This window comes from Phaseolus vulgaris, chromosome 11 (assembly GCF_000499845.2).
Source record: "Phaseolus vulgaris cultivar G19833 chromosome 11, P. vulgaris v2.0, whole genome shotgun sequence".
Lineage (NCBI taxonomy): Eukaryota > Viridiplantae > Streptophyta > Magnoliopsida > Fabales > Fabaceae > Phaseolus > Phaseolus vulgaris.
This window is the reverse complement of record NC_023749.2, coordinates 33,932,625-33,952,625: the sequence shown is the minus strand read 5'-3', so window position 1 is coordinate 33,952,625 and position 20,001 is coordinate 33,932,625. Positions and strand designations below refer to the sequence as shown.

The following is a 20,001-nucleotide window of genomic DNA, read 5'->3' as shown; positions in this document are numbered from 1 at the left end:
ATTTTACATTTATAAGGGCGGCTATATAACCGCATTTGATGAGCACGCATTTGTAAATGGAAGAGATAAGAAGGTGGTTATATATATAGCCGCATTCGTAAATTTGATTTATAAATGCGGCTATTTACATAGCCGCATTTATAAATCGAATTTACGAGAGGCATTTAGGGTTTCTTTTCTTTTTCACTGTTGATTGGGTTTCTAATCAAAGTTCTCAACTTTGATCTTTTCCGAAGAATATGGTCATTATTTTAGCATTTCTTTTGATCTCTTGGTGCATATTATAATCTTTGTATTTCATCCCAACGGAAGTCCAAAAAAGGAAAATAAAAATTTTCCAATGAAACGCAAATATATAACGGAGCAAGACGGCAACAACGACGAGAAAGGCACATCAGAAAGAGCAAACAAAAACCTTCCCAAGCATGACCTTAGCAATGGCAAAGACAAAACATAAGAGAACCGCAAAACATACCAAAAAAAAAAAATCAATCGATGCATTATGAAGATAAAAAATGGATTAAAAACATGCATGCATTGTTGGTGCGACCTTCAATACTTGCCAACTAATATATAAACAGTTATCATATAAGACAATTGTAGATTGTTTCCTTGTGTGTCAACATATTGCATAATTCTCAATCTAAGTACATAATGACTAAAATCCTAAACCAGTATGTGATCTTGTGGCAAGCCTGTGTACATACTTACCCTACCAATTAACATCCATATGTGGTTACACCCCTCCATGGCAGCTTATTCTTTTACACATGCATGTACATAATGTCTTGATTCTTTTTCCTCCACTCTTGTAGTTTTCCTAATAAACTTTCATGACATGCACCATTGCAGTAACTACAAATGTCTTTTATTTTGCCTTTTGTTTTCTATTATTAGTAACAACTCCCGATTCCATGTAGAAAGATCTTTTATATGTTGATTCAGTGTATTTAAATTGCTTGAAATATAAGAGATGCATTCCTTCAACCTCAGAAACATATAGAATTATCTAGATATTTCGTTACCCCTTGCTCTAAAATTCATCACCCACAAAATACATTCTAGCTTCAATCAACATAATGTGAGAAAACATGTTTACAGCATGTCTATAAAATTATGGAATACCGATGAATGAATGAACAATAGGTGGAGACTTTTATGTTGATCGTTGTTTAATAAGGTGGGGTTTCACACGTCCATTCAACTCTATCCTTGATAGAGGCACTGAAGACAACACCATGTGATATCTCATGCGTATGCCCTCTATCCTTTAACACTATTCCTCTCAGGGATTTGGTTTTCCTTCCCACAATCTTAAAAACTATATATACACTATCCCTTGTCTTCACAAACAACACATGCCATTGCAACCCTCAAGCTTCAACACTTGGATTCCTTCCTTCAAGATTTGAGATTCTTCTACTTCATTCAATCAAGCACAAAAAATGGGTTTCCGATTACCTGCTATTCGACGAGCATCATTCACAGCTAGCCAAGCAGCTTCAAAATCTTCAGAAGTCCCAAAGGGCTATCTTGCAGTGTATGTTGGAGAGAAACAAAAGCGGTTTATGATTCCCATATCATACTTGAACCAACCTTCATTTCAAGGCTTGTTGAGTCAGGCTGAAGATGAATTTGGATATGATCATCCCATGGGTGGCCTCACAATTCCTTGCACCGAAGACGTCTTCCAACGTATAACTTCTTTCTTGAATTGACAATATATCTCACTCTTGAAGACTGACATAGATTAGTGGAGAAATTTTGTACAATAGGCATCTCCTAGCTTGTAATCCTTTTTCCCTTTCTCGAGAAAGAGGGAAATGAAACAGAATGACAAATTCAAATTGTACAATTCTTTTGTTTATATGCCATGAATTCAATCACTAAAGCAGCTCCTCCTATTTTCTGTTTTAGTTTCAGTCTGTACTTTTTACTCAATGGAGAAATTTCACATTTTAGGAGACTAACAATGGCCGTCTTCTCAACATGTAAACATCTCCCTTTCTATGGACAAACCTTTAGAATCACAAATTCATATTTCGTATATGTTGGTGTTGAGGGAATAAAACAGAGTAAGATATTTGTGAACAGAGAATATAAATTTTATTTCACTACTATTTTTTAAATAAGAATACAATCTCTCTAAATAGTCTTACAATAGACTTCTCAAATTCTACCTTCTCTATCATAAAACCTATACTATAATTTACATTTAAATCATAGTATAAATGACATTCAAAACTAGAATTAAAGATAATAATTATTGGCTATTCAAATGCTAAAATAAAACTGATGACAGCTAACGGCTTTGAGTTTAATGCTAACAATTCCCTCTTAAACTCAAACATTTCATATTTTTCATTCAGGTTGTTATCGCTCACACTTCCAAATTTATATTTTTCCTTACCCCAACTGCCTCCAATATTATATTTTTCCAGTAGTCACCATACTGTCCTTGATTAGAAGCAACTTCAATTTTCTTCATTGCATCAATCCGTGCAGAATTTTGAATTGAATTAGTTTTAATTTTCCAAATAAAATATTCTCCACTTTCACCCTTTGAGTTAAAAGGATTTAAGAAAGACTTTGACTTCAATGAGCTTTAAAGATAATGATTATACCAGGTTATCAAATTTTGCTTCAACACTCTCCAATAATTGTCCCATACTGAGAATATTACTCTTCAAGTCAGGTACATAAATTTCTGTGACACTTTCTTTGGATTTAAAGGCCATGTGCTCCTCCTCCATTGGATTGAGAGCAAAACTTTTTCCCTTCATTTCAACTTTAAACAAATCTCTGCCATCAACATCTTTGATTAAGCAATGTTTATTTTCAAACATCACTTTATAGCCTTTTTCCAACAATTGACCAACACTCAAAAGATTTTAATCAATCTATGGCATAAAAAGAACATTTGTAATGATTTTTATACCTTTATAGCTTGTGATAGCTATTGCGCCTTTTCCTTTTACTGCAAGGTGTTCACCATTTCCAATCCTCACCCTTTTAATATCAGTAGTTCTCAATTCCTTGAAGAGTTCCTTGTCATGTGTCATGTGGTTGGTGCAGCCACTGTCAATTAGCCAAGATGCACTTGAAATATTGCTGCAAAAAACAGTTGCAACGAAAAGTACATCCTCCTCCTCATTTGCAATTTGAGCATCTACATCTTGTTGTTCACTTTGGTTTCTACAAATGATTGCTTCATGCCCAAGTTGATTGCACTTGTTGCACTTAGCATCAGGTCTTCTCCAACACTTAAACGGTGGATGACCTAACTTGTTGCAATGCTTACAAGGAGGATAATTTTTACCTTTGTTTCTCCAGCCACCTTCATGTTTGACTAGTAAGGCTCCTTCTACTGCTCAATCTTGTCTCATAGCTCTTCTTTGTTCTTATGCTTGTAAAGCATTTAAGAGCTCTGCAAGAGAAATCTTTGATAGGTCCTTTGTAATCTCCAGGGTTGTTATGGTGGCTTCAAACCACTCTAGAATGGTTACAAGCAGTTTTTCCACAATTCTTGAATCTTTTAACACAGATCCAAGCAACCTCACTTTGTTGGCAATGCTTAGAAGTCTGTCCGAGTACTCTTTTACGGATTTTGACTCCTTCATTCTCTGCAATTCAAACTCTCTGATTAGATTCAGGGTTTGCATTCCACAAATCCTCTCATCACCTTCATATTCTGCCTTGAGGTAATCCCAAATTTCTTTTGCTGACTTCAAGCACATTATCCTTGTGAATACCATAGGAGATATAGTTGCAAATAGACATGCTTTTGCCTTTGATTTCTTCATCTTTTTTTCCTTCTGTGATTTTATTTGTGCCACCGTAGGGTTTTCTGGAAGGGACTGAATTTCATAGTCCTCTTCTACAGCTTCCCATAAATCCAATGCTTCTAGGTAGGTCTCCATACAAACAACCCACATTTGATAATTGTCTCCATCAAAGACAGGTGGTGTCATTACTGAAAAATTTGATCCTCCTTCCATTGGTGCACTCTACTAACCTCACAGATCCCTCAAGAAAATAGATCTGATACCAATTGTTGGTGTTGAGGGAATAAAACAGAGCAAGATACTTGTGAACAGAGAATATAAATTTTATTTCACTGCTACTTTTCAAATAAGAATACAATCTCTCTAAATAGTCTTACAATAGACTTCTCAAATTCTACCTTCTCTATCATAAAACCTATACTATAATTTACATTTAAATCATAGTATAAATGACATTCAAAACTAGAATTAAAGATAATAATTATTGGCTATTCAAATGCTAAAATAAAACTGATGACGGCTGACGGCTTTGAGTTTAATGCGAGCTTGTAATCCTTTTTCCCTTTCTCGAGAATGACAAATTCAAATTGTATAATTCTTTTGTTTATATGCCATGAATTCAATCACTAAAGCAGCTCCTCTCTATTTTCTGTTTTAGTTTCAGTCTGTACATTTTGCTCAATGGATAACAAATTTCACAATTTAGGAGACTAACAATGGCCGTCTTCTCAACATGTAAACATCTCCCTTTCTATGGACAAACCTTTAGAATCACAAATTCATATTTCGTATAGCATATATTTACTTGGTTAATTAACAATACTATGTCAATGATACATATATTTATAGGATAAACACAGATCATTCACATCCTAGAGCATTCCAAACTCAAGAGCTTATTCTCAAGACTTTTCGTATACCATTCTCATCCCAGATCAACACAATGGGGTTTCGTTTACATGGTATCCGAAAGGCATTATTTGCAACAAATCAAGCATCTTCAAAAGCAGGGGATGTGCCAAAGGGCTATCTTGCAGTCTATGTCGGAGAGAAAATGAAGCGGTTTGTAGTCCCCTTATCATACTTGAATCAACCTTCATTTCAGGACTTGTTGAATCAACCTGTTGAAGAGTACGGATATGAACATCCCATTATTGGTGGTCTCTCAACTCCTTGCAGTGAAGATGTCTTCCGACGTATAACGTGTTGCTTCAATTGACAAATAGTAGTATACTTTTGGACACTGACATAGATTAATGAAGACATTTTTTAACATAGACGTCTTCTCAACTTGTAGAGATCTCCCTTTCTTGAGGAAGAGAGGGGAAAGACCATTCAAATGACAAATTCATATTTCTTAGAGCATTTCTTTGTGTGGTTAAACCGCACTCTGTCAATACTATATACACACAAACCTTCCTTCTGTGTCATTGTAATGATTTACAATTGTTTCATACAATTTATTTTCTCTCTCTCTAACACCTGTGCCTTCCTACTTTTCTCTTTGACTCATTTATGGTCCTGATTCCTTTAGCTTAAAGCCTACTTTGTATCAGAATGCAAAAACTGGGACATCTTCCTAGCCAGTAATAGTTTGCAGGATCATTGACTTCTTAACGCCATATCAGAATCTATTTTTAAGCCCGTTTAAATTCACTTCTAAATAGTTAGTCTAGAAAATGTGTTCTGGAAGTTTCTATATGATTATAAGTATTTGATGGTATTTATAATCAATTTTACGTTAAATATTAAACCAATAATTATTTGTCAAGTGGCTGTTATACAGTGTGGGAGTGGTTCAAAGTTTGGAATTATAGAAGTTTGGAAATTTGATTGTTTCAAGTGCATGCATGCATTCTGCTAATGCATAACCGAATATCTATATTGGGAATGACTGTCCTCTCTACCAAACAAAGGGACTATTTACTGGATAATTACAAAATATTTTATCCATACATCCATACTGGGAATATGTTATGATATTATTATTAATTTAACATTGTTATTATAATAATTTAACATTGTAGTGATTGAAAGTTTTATATAAGTATCTATATGAATATAATTATTAGTTTAATTATTTTAAAGTGTATATGTTTTTGTATTTATGTTCGATATAACTTAGAAAGTAAATATGTATTATAAATTTGATTTAGAAGATTCCAAGTTTTTATTTCATTATGCATTAGCAATTTTCCTGCACAGTTGATAAATCTTTGAAAGCTCCATTTTTTATTGCTCTAAAACTTTTCCAACACGCACAGTCCTCTTGAAAGGTAGTTTGGCAGTATGGTAGTTGGAAGCATCTACGCTTGACAAACAATTTGTCCATAACAGCACAACAAGAGTCTAATTTCGTAGGTACGTGCTTTGAGATTTAAGTATAAAGCTTAAAACTAATTTAGAATTCAACGTTAACATACCTATATAAACACCAGAAACAATCCTAAATACCATAACAAATCTTTCACACACTTCACTCAGCGGCAAAGTAGTTATTCCAATTACTGTCACACTCAAGCCACCATGGTTTCAAAAAATCAATTCTATCATATTTCATTGGCGTTGCTTTTCTGCATGGGATTCTGGGGTTTTCAAGTCACATGTCGCACTCTCCAAGATGATGTCTCCATGTATGAGAGGCATGAAGAATGGATGACTCGTTATGGCAGTGTGTACAAGGACCCTGAGGAAAGGGAAAAGCGTTTCAGGATATTCAAGAAAAATGTGAATTATATTGAAACCTTCAACAATGCTGCCAATAAACCTTACCAGCTAGGCACTAATCAATTTGCAGACCTCACCAACGAGGAATTCATAGCAGGCAGAAACAGATTCAAGGGGCACATGTGTTCCTCAATCCTAAGGACAACCACTTTTAAGTATGAAAATGTGACTACAATTCCGTCCACAGTAGACTGGAGGCAGAAGGGTGCAGTTACACCCGTGAAGGACCAAGGTCAATGTGGTAAGAAAATGCATCATTCTTCATTCACATTTCCATGTCAAATTATAAACTCAATGATTGTCTAACTATTAATTTATCTTGTAGGATGTTGTTGGGCGTTTTCAGCGGTTGCAGCAACTGAAGGAATCCATGCACTGACTTCTGGAAAATTGATCTCTTTGTCAGAACAAGAACTTGTTGACTGTGACACAAAAGGTGTGGACCAAGGGTGTGAAGGTGGTTTTATGGATGGTGCTTTCAAATTCATCATAAAAAATCATGGAATAAACACTGAAGTGAATTACCCCTATAAGGGTGTAGATGGAAAGTGCAATGCAAAGGCAGAAGCGGTGAATGGTGCAACCATTACTGGGTACGAAGATGTCCCCGTTAACAACGAAAGCGCCCTTGAGAAAGCTGTTAGCAGTCAACCAGTTTCTGTAGCAATTGATGCCAGTGGATCTGACTTTCAGTTTTACAAAAGTGGTGTGTTCAGTGGTTCGTGTGGAACTGAGTTGGATCACGGTGTTACTGCTGTGGGATATGGTGTTAGCGATGATGGGAAGAAGTATTGGTTGGTAAAGAACTCATGGGGAACAGAATGGGGTGAAGAAGGCTACATTAGGATGCAAAGAGATGTAGCTGCTGCAGAAGGACTCTGTGGGATAGCGATGATGGCATCTTATCCTACTGCATGATTATAACTTGTACACTACTGTTCATAAATTTCCTACACTTGTGTTTAACTCTATATTCTCAAATCAATCATTTACTAAAATTGAAATGAAAAAAAAGGGGAATGATGCTTATGAAAAAATATTAAAATGATAGGATTGTGGGCTGTATTCTCGCCGGTTGATCTCGCTTGGACTGGATGGAGAGCTCCACTTCTGGTCTGACTTTTCTTGGTGCACTGGAACAGAGGAGGCTTTACCTGTTGATCACACTCCGACGATCAACTAAGTGAGAGCATACAAAATAAATATTCAGTTTCAGTCTCAAGTATTCAGAAATAGGGTATCTTTACCGGGAGTCTCAAACCCCTTTTATAGATTTCCCTTCAATAGCTTTTACTAATGAGAACATAATCTCAATAGAAAGTCATATAATCATAATAGAAAAATCACTTGTTCACGTGCACCTCTTATCTTCGGGTGCAAACAACATAAACATATTTTCTCTACATGTGCACCATTATTCTTGGGTACGAACAACATTATTCTCAATAGCTTTTATTTGCATTGAATTACCGTATGCGCTATAAAAAAACATAATGTTCCTTCTATTTTTAACTATATTTTTCGAGTTGTCTTACTCCAGCACTTGGATTGAGCTCTTGGCTAACCCTTTGAGCCCATATTGGCCCAAAAACCGAGTTGACCATACCAAAGTGCTTGGACTGAGGTTTTCAACAATCTTGTCCATTACACTAGCCCCTAGGCTCGATTCGAGCTTGTCTAGGCGAAGAGGCTTACCAGCATTTGGCGGCTAACACGACGTTTTCCCCAGCGGGAAGGCGAGGTGCGGTTGTCGAAGCGTTTCTGATGAGATGTCTCACCATATTGTATCGTGGGCGTATAGGTGGCATGGCATTAACGGCCAGAAAGCACTGCCGCTTCATTTCCCTCTTTAAATGCTAAAAAACCCATTTCTCTACTTACGCTTCATGTAACCTTCATACCTCGGCACTCTTGCGCTCTCAAACCTCTCCTTCACCAGAAAGCTTCCTTCACACTTCTTCTTTCCAATCAGCTATCACACCAGGTATTTTCCTTCAACTACTCTCTATTATCGAATACTCATTCACCTTATCGATTGCATTGTCTGAATTGGGATTTTCTTTCGATTCGCCTTCTTTGTTTGAACAGTTATTTCATTTGGACTCGCTTTCTTTATTTGAAATGTGATTTCCTTTGGATTCATTTTCTTTGCCTTGAACTACTTGTGTCTTGTTTGTGTTTGTGCTTGTTTTCTAGTTATCTTTGTGATGGATTACAGTGTTATGTACCCTTGGGCTAAAAAATTAGGGCAGTTGGCAACATGTCCAAGGATTCTTTAACTCAGAAAAAGAAAGCTTCAGTCACCATTACTCAAGCCCCGACTGAGCGGGAGGAAGAAACCACCTCGGGGCTTGTTTTTAAAAGAAAAAGGAAAGCAACTGCTCCCCCTACTGAGCATTCTCACTTGGATGGTCGAGCCCCCCATCAGGACATTGTTCTTTCAGAAGGCCATGCCCCGCACCGAGATGTAATTGTCATCCAAGAAGGCGAAGCGAAGAGCTCTAAGAGGAAGAGCTTGTGGGATTCGAACTTCGACGTCCCAACCTATGGTGAACACGTCTTCCTGCCAGCGATGACAAGGACAAGCGCATGACCTTCGACGAAGAACACCTCTTTCGCGACACCATGAAGCAAATTGGGCAGACCTTGGCAATGGGTTGCTTGGTTGTTTCTAAAGCACGAAGTTAGAAATCTACTGAAGATCAAAGTGTCGTGGAGCTTCAGAGGAAAGTAAAACACCTACGAGCCGAGATCAACCGCCACTACAAAAAAATGTGTAAATAGTGGCGGTTTTAATATGGCGGTTATTAATAACCGCCACAAATTTCAGTATAATACGTCATTTCATTATCCGCCACAATTATCTTTTAAATTATGTCATTTTTAACCGTCACAATTTTCCTTCATATTTGAAAACTTGCTTTCACTTGAAAATGATTTTTTTTTTAAAATTACTTTATTCTTTTTTTTTAAAACTTACTTTCACAAAAACTAATTGAATTGAGTTTTAAAAATTGAAAATTGAATTTTTGAAAATTGAATTTTTTTTTGAAAACTTAAGAAAATAATTTTTTTTTAAATGGATTTTTTTTAAAACTTACTTTATTCCTTTTTTTAAAGTTACTCTCACGAAAACTAATTGAAAATTGAATTTTTGAAAATTGAATTTTTTTTTTTAAAACTTAAGAAAATAATTTTTTTTTGAATTTCAGTTTGGAAAACCTAACGCTCTTCACTCTCATTCCTCTGCCTCCACAACACTCTCGTCCCTATGTGGAGAACCCTTAGCGCTCTCTCCCTCTACACAAACCCTAGCGCTCTCTCCCTCCATACGAACCCTAGCGCTCTCTGCCTCCACACGTTTATTGTCACAAAACCCTACTCTCGCATCCGCCATCGCCACCTCCTTGCAGGGATTCAACACAATCAAACCCTATCGCCTTCAGAAGTTCAAATTACGCCTCTGATGTGAAGAGGTCGTTTTGAAGGTAATTAAATGCTTGCGCATTCTCTTATCAATGTCGACCATCGGCTTCATTGATGTTTTGGATGTGCTTGCTTCGTAGATTATTTTTTGAATGTTTCGTGCTTTGTTTGATGTGTAATTGAAGGAACTGACATGGGCAGTTTTGATTCTCTTCTCTATAGATCTCCTCTCTTTTTATATTATGATCCTTGTGAAATTGAAAACATAATTGTCAAGCTTTCCTTCACAGGTAATAGCTGTACTTAGTTATCATGATCTGATACTTTCTCATATAGGTTTCTATTTTTGAAAACTTAGATATGAAAATACGATGATTTCTGCAGGGGAGGACTTATGGTTTCAATGGAGCACTTATAAAGGCCACTAGAATATCAGGAATGCGAAATTTCAATATAAATGTATGCAGATATGTTCCGTGATAAGTTTCTTGTACTATATATTTTTCAGAGGGAAAGGTCAACTGATTTCTCTGTGATCATGAAGGGTAGGATTTTGGCCTTTTACCAATCAAAGCAGCTACCTGGGGACCTTTTGTTCTTCTCAATTTGGAAAAAGAGAATGTCTCTCAGAAGAAAGTTGATAGCCATAATGTGTCAAAGGAATGGCAGGATAGCTGTTCAGAAGTACTGAGTTCCAGTGGAATTGATTCTTCACTAAGTTATGTTTGCAGACGTGAATACACAATTGAATGCAATTGGAAGGTATGAATTGACTATTTGATTCAATTGATTCTTTTTCTTGGAAGTTATTGTTTATTATGTGAGCTACGGTTACATTTTCTTTATAATTATGTGATCAGATTTTTATCTGGTTTATGAAACTTCACTCTCACGTATAGTAGGTAAAACCTATTTGCTTTATCTCACAAGTGAACATTCTCTACAAGAAATTTTAAACATCAGCTTTTATTATATCCACCATGTTGTTTGTATGATTCAATGGGTTTTTTTTCTAAGACTTTAGCAATTTCAGGGTTTTTTTTTAAGGTATTCTGTGATAACTAACTTAGATGGTGGCTATCATGTGCCGTATGCACATAAAGGCCTTGTTTCTGATCTTAAGATGGATTCCTATTCTATCACTGTAAGCTTCTTTGCTGTCTTTAAAAAATCTTTTCATTTTACATGCTATTGTACTGTAGCATGAAAAATTGAGTCATGTAGATGGTTTTTTGGGACCCTTGTTACATGACTTTTTCATCCTTTTCTGCAACCAGAATAAAGAATTTTCTTTATCAGTCTACTAACTAAAATAATTTTCTAAAGTGAGCTAAAATAATAAATACTTTTGGCACTGGATTTTTTATTTCTTTTGTTACACATCTGGTTGCTTATGTTCTAAAAAGATTGTTTATGAATGAGACAACAGATGTTTGAAAAGGTTAGCATCCAAAGTTGTGAAGGTAGCTCAGAGAAAAGCAAAGAGAATTATGATCGACTTGGAAGAAAAGCTATATACGCTTTTATTTACCCAAACTTCATGATTAATAGGTGCTTGTTTTGTTGTTGTTTAGGCATGGTAGATCATTTTTTCAGTCATCTTATTCATTTAAACAAGAAATTTTGATATATTCAAGTGTATTATTTGTTTTGCAAATTAGCATGCTTTATAACTTGGGGTGCTTGCTGGCCTTCATAGGTACGGACCTTGGATGGACACCAATCTTGTGGTTCCACAAGGACCCAACAAATGTCAAGTAATATTTGACTACTATCTTGAACGCTCTCTGAAGGTAACTTCTAGTTATGTAGGCATATAATACCCGATATTCTATCCATGATTCAGAGTCTCTAAAATGTATCTGTTGTTAACTTACTGCACTATCAACCCCATTGGACTAAGGATAACAAAAACTTGTTTTCTTATATGGGCTCCCTTTTGGTCTATCAGCAGAAAATTATTTATACTCTTAATAGTATATATATAAAATAACTATCTATTACATAAATCTCTACATAATTTTATATATATTTTGTTGGCAATAAAAAAAATATTTTATGTACATAATCTGTACATAAATGTTAAACGATTTTACTATAAAGTAACAATATATATATATATATTCGTTTTTATGAGTATTTAGAGGGACAATTAGAGGAGCTGTAGAAGATTTTTTTCCAGGTTAGATTTTGTGGCCCATTCATATTGTTCAAATTGAAGAGATTTCCCGACCAACGGAGACGTGTATATGGACTATTGATTCACTTCCTTTTTATTAGCTTTTCTCAGTTATTTATGTAATTAAATTTGTGCTGTATATTCTATGATAAACAAGTTAAATGTTAGTCAATGATATTTGCAGCTATCAGGAAGCAATTGAGGACATTACAAAAAAAATGGGTGCTGGCATGGCCAAATTTACACATGAAATACCTTTTGACTTTGACTCCATGTTCAGGTGTGTTGATGTATGGGTTTCTTATTTGTCACTTCAATTTAATTTTATAATCCAGGATTTGAAATATGAGGAGAACTCTGTTAAGGCAGTACAATGCTTAAATGACAGGGTCACTAAAGCTCTGATGCATGCTGAAGATTCCTTAATATACATGTATGCTTTAAGAGGCTCGTCTATATTTCGTTTTTGTGCTATACCCCAGGTACTGTTCTTTTACTTAGTTACTTCTGATGGAACTGTTATTTAGTTCATGTCACTCTATGTTGCAATGATATACAATAATTTATATGCATTTTTTATATTGTTTGCATACCATGTTATGTTTCAGAAGAGTTAAATCATTTCAGCTTCCTCCCTATTCAGTTCAATAAAATATGAAAAAGTAAAATTAATATATTATGCCAGTTTCTTTTAAGATTTAGTTAAGACTTCCCAAAAGATGTGTTAATAACAATCTATTATACAATTTTTAGTTAAGTGTTTTACCTATACATAGTGGTAAGCCAAGAAACAGAATATCTTTTAATAGAAACTTCATGTACAATAATTGTGAGAGTACAGATTGTCTTCCTGTGGTTGAGTGATTTTAATAGATCATGATTGTGTGAGGGTTTAGCTATATAGCCTTGCTGGTTTTAGTTAATAATACTACGTGGAATAAGAAATTTGTTCTTTTGAGTTGCATATGTTCTAGAGGAAGAAGCTGCTTGGGTGGATTTACAGGGTACAATCTGATGCTATGTGGAACCTATTTTTCTTTAAGCACTATTAATTTTTTTTTGGGGTCAAAGGGGTGTTAGTTTCGTCATATTCATTTTATGTTTAATGAATCTAGCAATAGTTATTTTGATAATCTTTCCCTAGTAATTTTGATGTTTATTTGACATGTGCTGCACTGTGACAGATAATGGCAATTGGAACACTAGCGTTATGTTACAACAACATTGAGGTCTTCAGAGGGTGTAGTTAAAATGAGGAGAGGTCAGAACAACTATTTCGATACTGAAGTCTTTTATTGGTGTCTTTTATTTTATAATTATAAACATACAAATTCATTAACTTAAAATTATTTATTTCAGGCATCAGATTATGGAAGTGGTGCTCCATCACCTAATCAAGTAATAAGATCAAGTGCTGGAAGCAAAACTGATTAGGATGTGTGTTTTAATTTTAAACTTGATTAGGGATGTATGAACTTTTGAACAATTATGTGTTGTAATTTTAAACTTGATTAGAAATGTACGACCTTTATATGTGTTTTAATTTTCAATTATATATAAATTTTTGAACATTATTATGTGTGCTTTAATTTTCAATGAAAATGAATGAATGATTATAACTTTATACATTATTTTATTTTATTATGCAAAAGTGGTGGTTAAATTTTATAATTGTACAAAACAGATTATAAAAAAGATTATAAAAAAGTGGTGGTTAAAATTTATAATTGTATAAAACAAATTATAAAAAAAAGTGGTTAAATTTTATTTATTCAGTATTAAAATTACGTCAGTTAAAAACACCACTACTTATATATACTATGGTGTCATAATTTTCTTCAATGCTTGTAAATTGCGACAGTTATAACAGACACTACTTACATATAAAAACCGTCACAACTTACACTATGTTTAAAGTGACGGGTGTTGCGGCGGGTAACATAAAACCGTCACATTAAACTTTGTGACGGCCAGTTCTATGGCGGTTTGGGAAACCGCCACAAGCGTATATTGTGGCAGTTATAAACGTCACTTTATACGAAAAAAACCGCCACAATATACACTTTTTTTTGTAGTGCGCTTGAATGACCATGCCCAAGCTGAAGCCACATGCCTTACTAATCTTCAAGAAGAAACTAAGCCACTTTTTTGCCGAGAAGGTTCAAGAAGCTACGAGCCTAGTAGAAGAGAAGAACAAACTCAATGGTTCGTGTGGAACTGAGTTGGATAACGGTGTGACTGCTGTGGGATATGGTGTTAGTGATGATGGGAGGAAGTATTGGTTGGTAAAGAACTCATGGGGAACAGAATGGGGTGAAGAAGGCTACATCAGGATGCAAAGAGCTGTGCCTGCTGCATGATTATAACTTGTACACTACTCTTCATAAATTACCTACACTTGTATTCTCTAATCAATCATTCACTAAAAATGAAATGAAAAATTAGTCATGTGAGTAATGATATTATATATGCTTTATCTATTTATTTAATTAGTAATTGTTAACCAACATTTAACGCGCGCAATAGTATATATAAAAGGTGAGGCTTTCCTCTCTCATTCTGTTCAGAAACAATGGCAGAAGAATTAGCAACCACGATTCCGCAATCGCAAGGAAGCTCCATGAAGAAACGGCCTTCGAAGAAGGACAAAGTGTTGCTGGAGGACTATCTCCACCTCCTTCATTCTCGTCAAACTCTTCACCTAACAATCAATCAACTCAATCAGGTTCCATTCATTCTATGTACCTTTCAATTCTTATTTTCATTGACAATTTTCTCTCAACACTCTGCATTTCATTCTTATTTTTCTTCTTCCTTCTGCCACAGGTCATCCGCATTCACGGTTTCAAGAAAATTCATCACGCTCCCAAGGTTCTATTCTCCATCACGCTAATCTTATGTTCTGTTTGGTTACTAACAATATTTCGCCGGAAACGTTGCCTCTTTTACCGTTTTGTTCTTAATTTTTTATTCTTCAATTCCTTTTAAATTCAACACGTTTTAAGATTAGAAGTTCTAGACTACCTTAGTTTATTAGTTCTCTGTCCACAAATCTCCAAACAACAAGAGATGGTTATCGAATAGGTTTTCGTCTTGAGAAATTGCAAAAACCTATCTGGATTCCTTGCGCAGAAGGTGCTGGTGGAGGCGGTGGAGTCGCTGGATCTTGTAAATGTGCCACGTTCGACCCTGTGCGACAGCGTTTCGGCGTTCGCGGCAGTGGCACTGGAGGACGTGGTGGCAGATTTGGCAGAGCTGAAATGGCAAGAGTGCTGCGTAACCTCCGTCGAGAGAATCAGTCTCTCGGAAGGCAAGAGCGTGTTGCCTGCTTCCTCCGATCAGAGCTTCGGATTCGGGAGGCAGTCGAAGAGGATGGACGAAACCCGTGACCTAATCCCTGAAAATTTCCAAGGAAGGCTGAAACCGACGAAAATGGCGCCGAAGCGTAAGAAGAGTAAGGTTGCCGCTCTGGACTCTGTTGCCTCAGCTGTAGATTCCGCTTCTCTGGCTTCCTGCTAAGTCGATGAATCACCACTGCATCCTTCGCCATCTTTCCTTTTTTTGGTTATGGTATGTTAATGTTTCCAAAGCGTTACACCATTTAAATTGAAATTGGTCTATTACGTAGGACTACTAAAACGTTAGATAAAGTGAGAGATTCTAAATGCGTGTAAATGTCAAGTGATTTTCCAAATATTAAATACTGAATGAACATAGCACACTACTGTAAACATTAATTATTTTCCTTTCTTTATACCTAGGGTAGCAATATCGGCTGACCTTCGCTAGGAATGCGGATATTTTCATTGGTCCGTCCCACAAATGAAATAATTGGGGGTTTCATAAGAATTTTTTTTATTAAAAAATTAATTTTTATTAATTATTTAAAATTTATTGAAATACGAATATTGTTAGAAAGTTTGATTAAAAATAATTTAAGTTTTTGTTTTGCATATATTTTTTCTTATATATGTATGTGTAAGAGCATTCTATAAAAATTTTGCTACAAAATATTTCAATGAAGATAACTAATTTATTAACTATTCTATTGAAATTTATTTTTTTATATTATTTTTATTAATAAAATTTAAATATAAAATTTTACATAAAAATTAGATTCACTGTTACTCTTAATACTAACTCTTTTATATTATTAAAATAAAACATTCATTTTTAATACATATTTTTTTTTAGTACATTAAATTCAATTCTTTAAAATAAAATAAAATAAAAATCACTGTAACATATGATTTTTTAAAAAAAATAAAAAATAATTATTTTTTTATTTACGCGGATGAGCAACCTTAACTCGCACCAATTAGAAATCATACGGCAAAACGGATTAGAATGTTAGATTAATGAACCTACCAAACACTTGTTTGGTAGTTGGTTGTAGGTAGACTCAATAACCCACATTTTGATATATATAAAAAAACAATATTAGAATAATAAAACATAAAGTTATCTTTTACAACAATAAATAGTATTATTGAATTAAGTTTGATTGAATAGTATCGAAATTATAAGGTGGCTTACCAACATTATTATATATGTGCTTGACAGTTTGATATATACTATAGATCTTATCGTCCTAAAAATATAAGATAGAAGTCTTATTTATACGTCACATTACTTTTAAAGTGAATTTTTAAAATTATGAATTATTTCAATTAAAAATATCGTAATGTTTAATTAAAAACAATTTCAATGTAAATACTGGTATCTAGACATAATACTTGTTATAATATAATAATGTTTTAAGGATTATTATACTAATAAATTTTAAAGTATAATATGTGATTTTTAACTATTGTAATTTAAATATTAAATTATTTACAATTATTTATTAACATTTATAATTTAATAATTTAATAAAATTATTTTTTATAGTTACTAGTAAAAATATAATAAAATATAACAACAGACAAAGTTAACTAACCAACAACTTCATTCATTGTTTTGGTTTAACAAAACAAAAGTGCATCTAACAATTACATAGTTAAAATATCCAAAACAAAAATCAGAATATTCTAAAAGTTTTGATATCACAACAAACTTTTCTAAATTTGTAGTAATTTTTCTAATTAGTCTTGCTTTCTCCACTTAATTCTTTTATTTTATTTGGTGATGGAGTATCACTTTCAACATCCCGAAAATAAATAAAAAATAATTATAAGTTATTCAATTTTAATACTTATTAAAATAAATTTAGACAATAATATAAGAAATTTAAGTCATTTCTTAAGTAAACTACCATTATATTTCATTAATATAGGCATGTACCAAAATGAGCGCTCATTGCAGCGGAATGTTCAGGAACGTCATGACCAGAAACAATATAGACAAGTAGTTGTTTACATTTGATTTTTGATAGTTGCAAGTTTATTTTTCATCTTCACAATATTGTCCTCTATATTTGGTGAAGTTGCAATATATGAAGCAAAGTTCATCACATAGTCTTGTAATGGATTGCATAGAAGCAAGGGTAGCACAAACTTCATATGATAGTCTTCTAACTCGACATGGATGTTCTTTACTAAATATGACACTAATTAGATTGTTTGGACATTTATTTGATCTAGATTCTGAATTTTTAAAATTAGCTTACCAAATTTGTTTCCTCCATAAAATTGGAATAATAACCAGAAGCCATTTAAAAGTCATATCAAACCACTTTTTCCAAATTATATATTCATCATAACTCACATCAAACTAGATTTTAGAATTTGTATAGTAACTAACTGATTTATACAAGGCATACCCATAAAGCAACAAATTGAACTAACCATAACAATAACAATAAAGCATAAACTAGACAAAATTGAACACAAAGTTATACCATAAACTTAGTTCGAATTAGCCAAACTCATAAAATTGCCTTCAAACCACAACTTTACCTAAGTTTATGAAAAAATAATATAATTCCCAATCGTAGAAAAAATCCCAAAGCAATCATATTTTCCTTCAAATGATAAAGCCAATCATTATAAGCAAACAATGAAAAAGTATCATATAGCCTAAGCATTTAACCTCTTAGAAATTTTCAAAGTATGTACAAGTTTTAGTTTCTACCATGCAATATTCATTACTACACTTGCAAGCTTTTGATATAGAAAAATCATTACTGTAAAAACACAACACAAACCTTTATTGCTTTACAAATACAACAATGGGAATCAATTAATGATCATCACGCACATCAGATCATATATATATTTAAGTAGACCAAATCTCCCACATGAAATACCTTATATATCCTTTTCTAATCCGCATATAGTTTCATTTTATTCTGAACTTTTTGTAAATTGAGGTGCAAGATTTTAACAATCAGTTCTCTAATTTTTATGGTGTAATCAATTGCTTCCACCAGAGAATCTCCCTGCAAAGTGGTATTGGGCATTGAAGGAGGATAACCATATAATGCTTTGAATGTTATCATTCTAGTGTTGTGTGAATTTTGGTATTGTACCATAATTCAACTGAAAATAAATGGTCAACCTATTTGTTTGGAAAGTCCTCGGTAACACAACCTAAATAATCTTTCAAAACTCTGTTGACAACTTCCATTTGGCCATTGGAATTGGGGTGAAAATTAGTGGATTTCAACAATTTGACTGAATGATGTGACATAAACTCTTTCCAAGAAGGCACTATTAAAAATGGCATCTCTGTTTTTCACAAGGCCATCCATGTAGTTTGACAACTGTGTCAAAGAAAAAGTGTACCACTTTAGGTGTGTCAAAAGGGTGACCTAACATATCACAATGATAATTGTCATTCCCTTAGATTTTGGAAGACCAATTATAAAATTTATTAAAAGGGATTTCCATGCTCTATCATAGAGAGCAGTTGTAGTAATCTAGGCAATTGTAACAGAGGCTTATTTTTTTGACAAATTACACATTTCTGGACCCAAACTCTAACGTCTTTATGTAGCCCTTTCCAATAAAACTATTCTCTAATCCTTTTATAAGTGAGATAATCACCTGAGTGTCCCCCATCAATGTGTTATGAAAATGGTGCAAAAAATGTCTTCTTATGACAGAAGTTGCTCCAACAATTATCTTTCTTTTTCTCTGAAGAATCAATCCGTGTAATGTTTGTACGGTATTTGGTGTAATTCATAAGTGTGACTATTTAGTGAAATTTCATTAAAAAAAGTTAGGTACCTATAGTTTTAATTGTTGATTAATTTATCATCCAAATCTAATTATCAAAGAGATCTAACGATGGCAAGATCATGTCGTTTCGAACGTCAAAGCTAAGGAGGTTTTCCATGTTTTTGACCAACTTCTGAATAGGCTTTTCTAACTCGGAAGATTCTAAGTGTCTATGAGTCGACCCACCGATAAGTAGATTTAATGAGTATGTTTCGTTTTAATATACTTGTGTTTTTATTCACTATGTTGACCTTGAGTTCGTGAATGTGCTGAAACAATTAAGGCGACAAGCAGCGAAGCGGCAGAAGGGGTCGCTCAAGAATATAGGGATGGGTAATACCACTCCTATTATTGATTTGGTTCCCGCTTCTGGGGATGAGCCCTCGATGGCCAAGGAGAGCATCTTGGTGGTGAGCCACTGAACGAGGTTGAATACTCTCTTCAAGAGTTTTTTGATCCCTTGTAAACTTCATTTCGATTTTTAATATTTCTTGGGCCCGGATGTGGACAAAAAACAATTTGAATGTGTTTGTTTAGTTTATGCTATGTTTTTCTTTATTCGAGTGTTTTATATTTTTCTCATGCCCACCAATAGCTCGTATGACGACTGATAATATTTATTGAATGCGATCTCTTCAATTTGAACTTGTAATAGTTAATAGATTGAAACTCTGACCGAATGGTGTTGATAGCAACCAATAAAATTGAATAAGAATCTTCATAC

At 34.0% G+C, this 20,001-nt stretch overlaps 5 protein-coding genes across 14 annotated transcripts; 4 read left to right on the top strand and 1 right to left on the bottom strand.

Moving 5' to 3' along the window:
- Nucleotides 1-1,293: 1,293 nt before the first annotated feature.
- LOC137833388 (auxin-induced protein 6B-like) lies at nt 1,294-1,891 on the top strand. The gene has a single exon (XM_068641740.1). It carries the CDS (start codon nt 1,446-1,448, stop codon nt 1,716-1,718), a length of 273 nt encoding a protein of 90 aa, XP_068497841.1. The 5' UTR covers nt 1,294-1,445; the 3' UTR covers nt 1,719-1,891.
- Nucleotides 1,892-3,401: 1,510 nt separating this feature from the next.
- LOC137805683 (uncharacterized) lies at nt 3,402-3,971 on the bottom strand. Its single transcript, XM_068605625.1, has one exon. The coding sequence runs from the start codon at nt 3,969-3,971 to the stop codon at nt 3,402-3,404; it is 570 nt and encodes a 189-aa protein (XP_068461726.1).
- A 2,340-nt stretch (nt 3,972-6,311) lies between these two features.
- LOC137825439 (senescence-specific cysteine protease SAG39-like) lies at nt 6,312-7,430 on the top strand. Its single transcript, XM_068631108.1, has 2 exons — nt 6,312-6,753; nt 6,838-7,430. The coding sequence occupies exons 1-2, from the start codon at nt 6,312-6,314 to the stop codon at nt 7,428-7,430; spliced, it is 1,035 nt and encodes a 344-aa protein (XP_068487209.1).
- A 2,311-nt stretch (nt 7,431-9,741) lies between these two features.
- Nucleotides 9,742-13,691, top strand: LOC137810100 (choline monooxygenase, chloroplastic-like). Of its 10 annotated transcripts, none has more exons than XR_011080846.1 (9): nt 9,742-10,000; nt 10,323-10,397; nt 10,483-10,700; nt 10,986-11,082; nt 11,368-11,731; nt 12,302-12,397; nt 12,506-12,599; nt 13,302-13,378; nt 13,477-13,691. XR_011080846.1 is itself a non-coding variant. In XM_068611256.1 (9 exons), exons 2-6 carry the CDS (start codon nt 10,377-10,379, stop codon nt 12,317-12,319), a joined length of 468 nt encoding a protein of 155 aa, XP_068467357.1. In that variant the 5' UTR covers nt 10,007-10,228; nt 10,323-10,376; the 3' UTR covers nt 12,320-12,397; nt 12,506-12,599; nt 13,302-13,378; nt 13,477-13,691. The 10 variants fall into 10 exon arrangements, 5 of the variants coding, with proteins under 5 accessions (XP_068467348.1, XP_068467357.1, XP_068467364.1 ...); XR_011080843.1 differs by lacking the exon at nt 9,742-10,000 and adding an exon at nt 10,007-10,228; XM_068611256.1 differs by lacking the exons at nt 9,742-10,000; nt 10,986-11,082 and adding an exon at nt 10,007-10,228 and having other exon boundaries at nt 10,488-10,700; nt 11,368-11,489; nt 11,638-11,731.
- Nucleotides 13,692-14,607: 916 nt separating this feature from the next.
- LOC137822859 (uncharacterized) lies at nt 14,608-15,833 on the top strand. The gene is made up of 3 exons (XM_068627875.1): nt 14,608-14,842; nt 14,944-14,988; nt 15,250-15,833. Exons 1-3 carry the CDS (start codon nt 14,690-14,692, stop codon nt 15,634-15,636), a joined length of 585 nt encoding a protein of 194 aa, XP_068483976.1. The 5' UTR covers nt 14,608-14,689; the 3' UTR covers nt 15,637-15,833.
- Nucleotides 15,834-20,001: the final 4,168 nt, after the last annotated feature.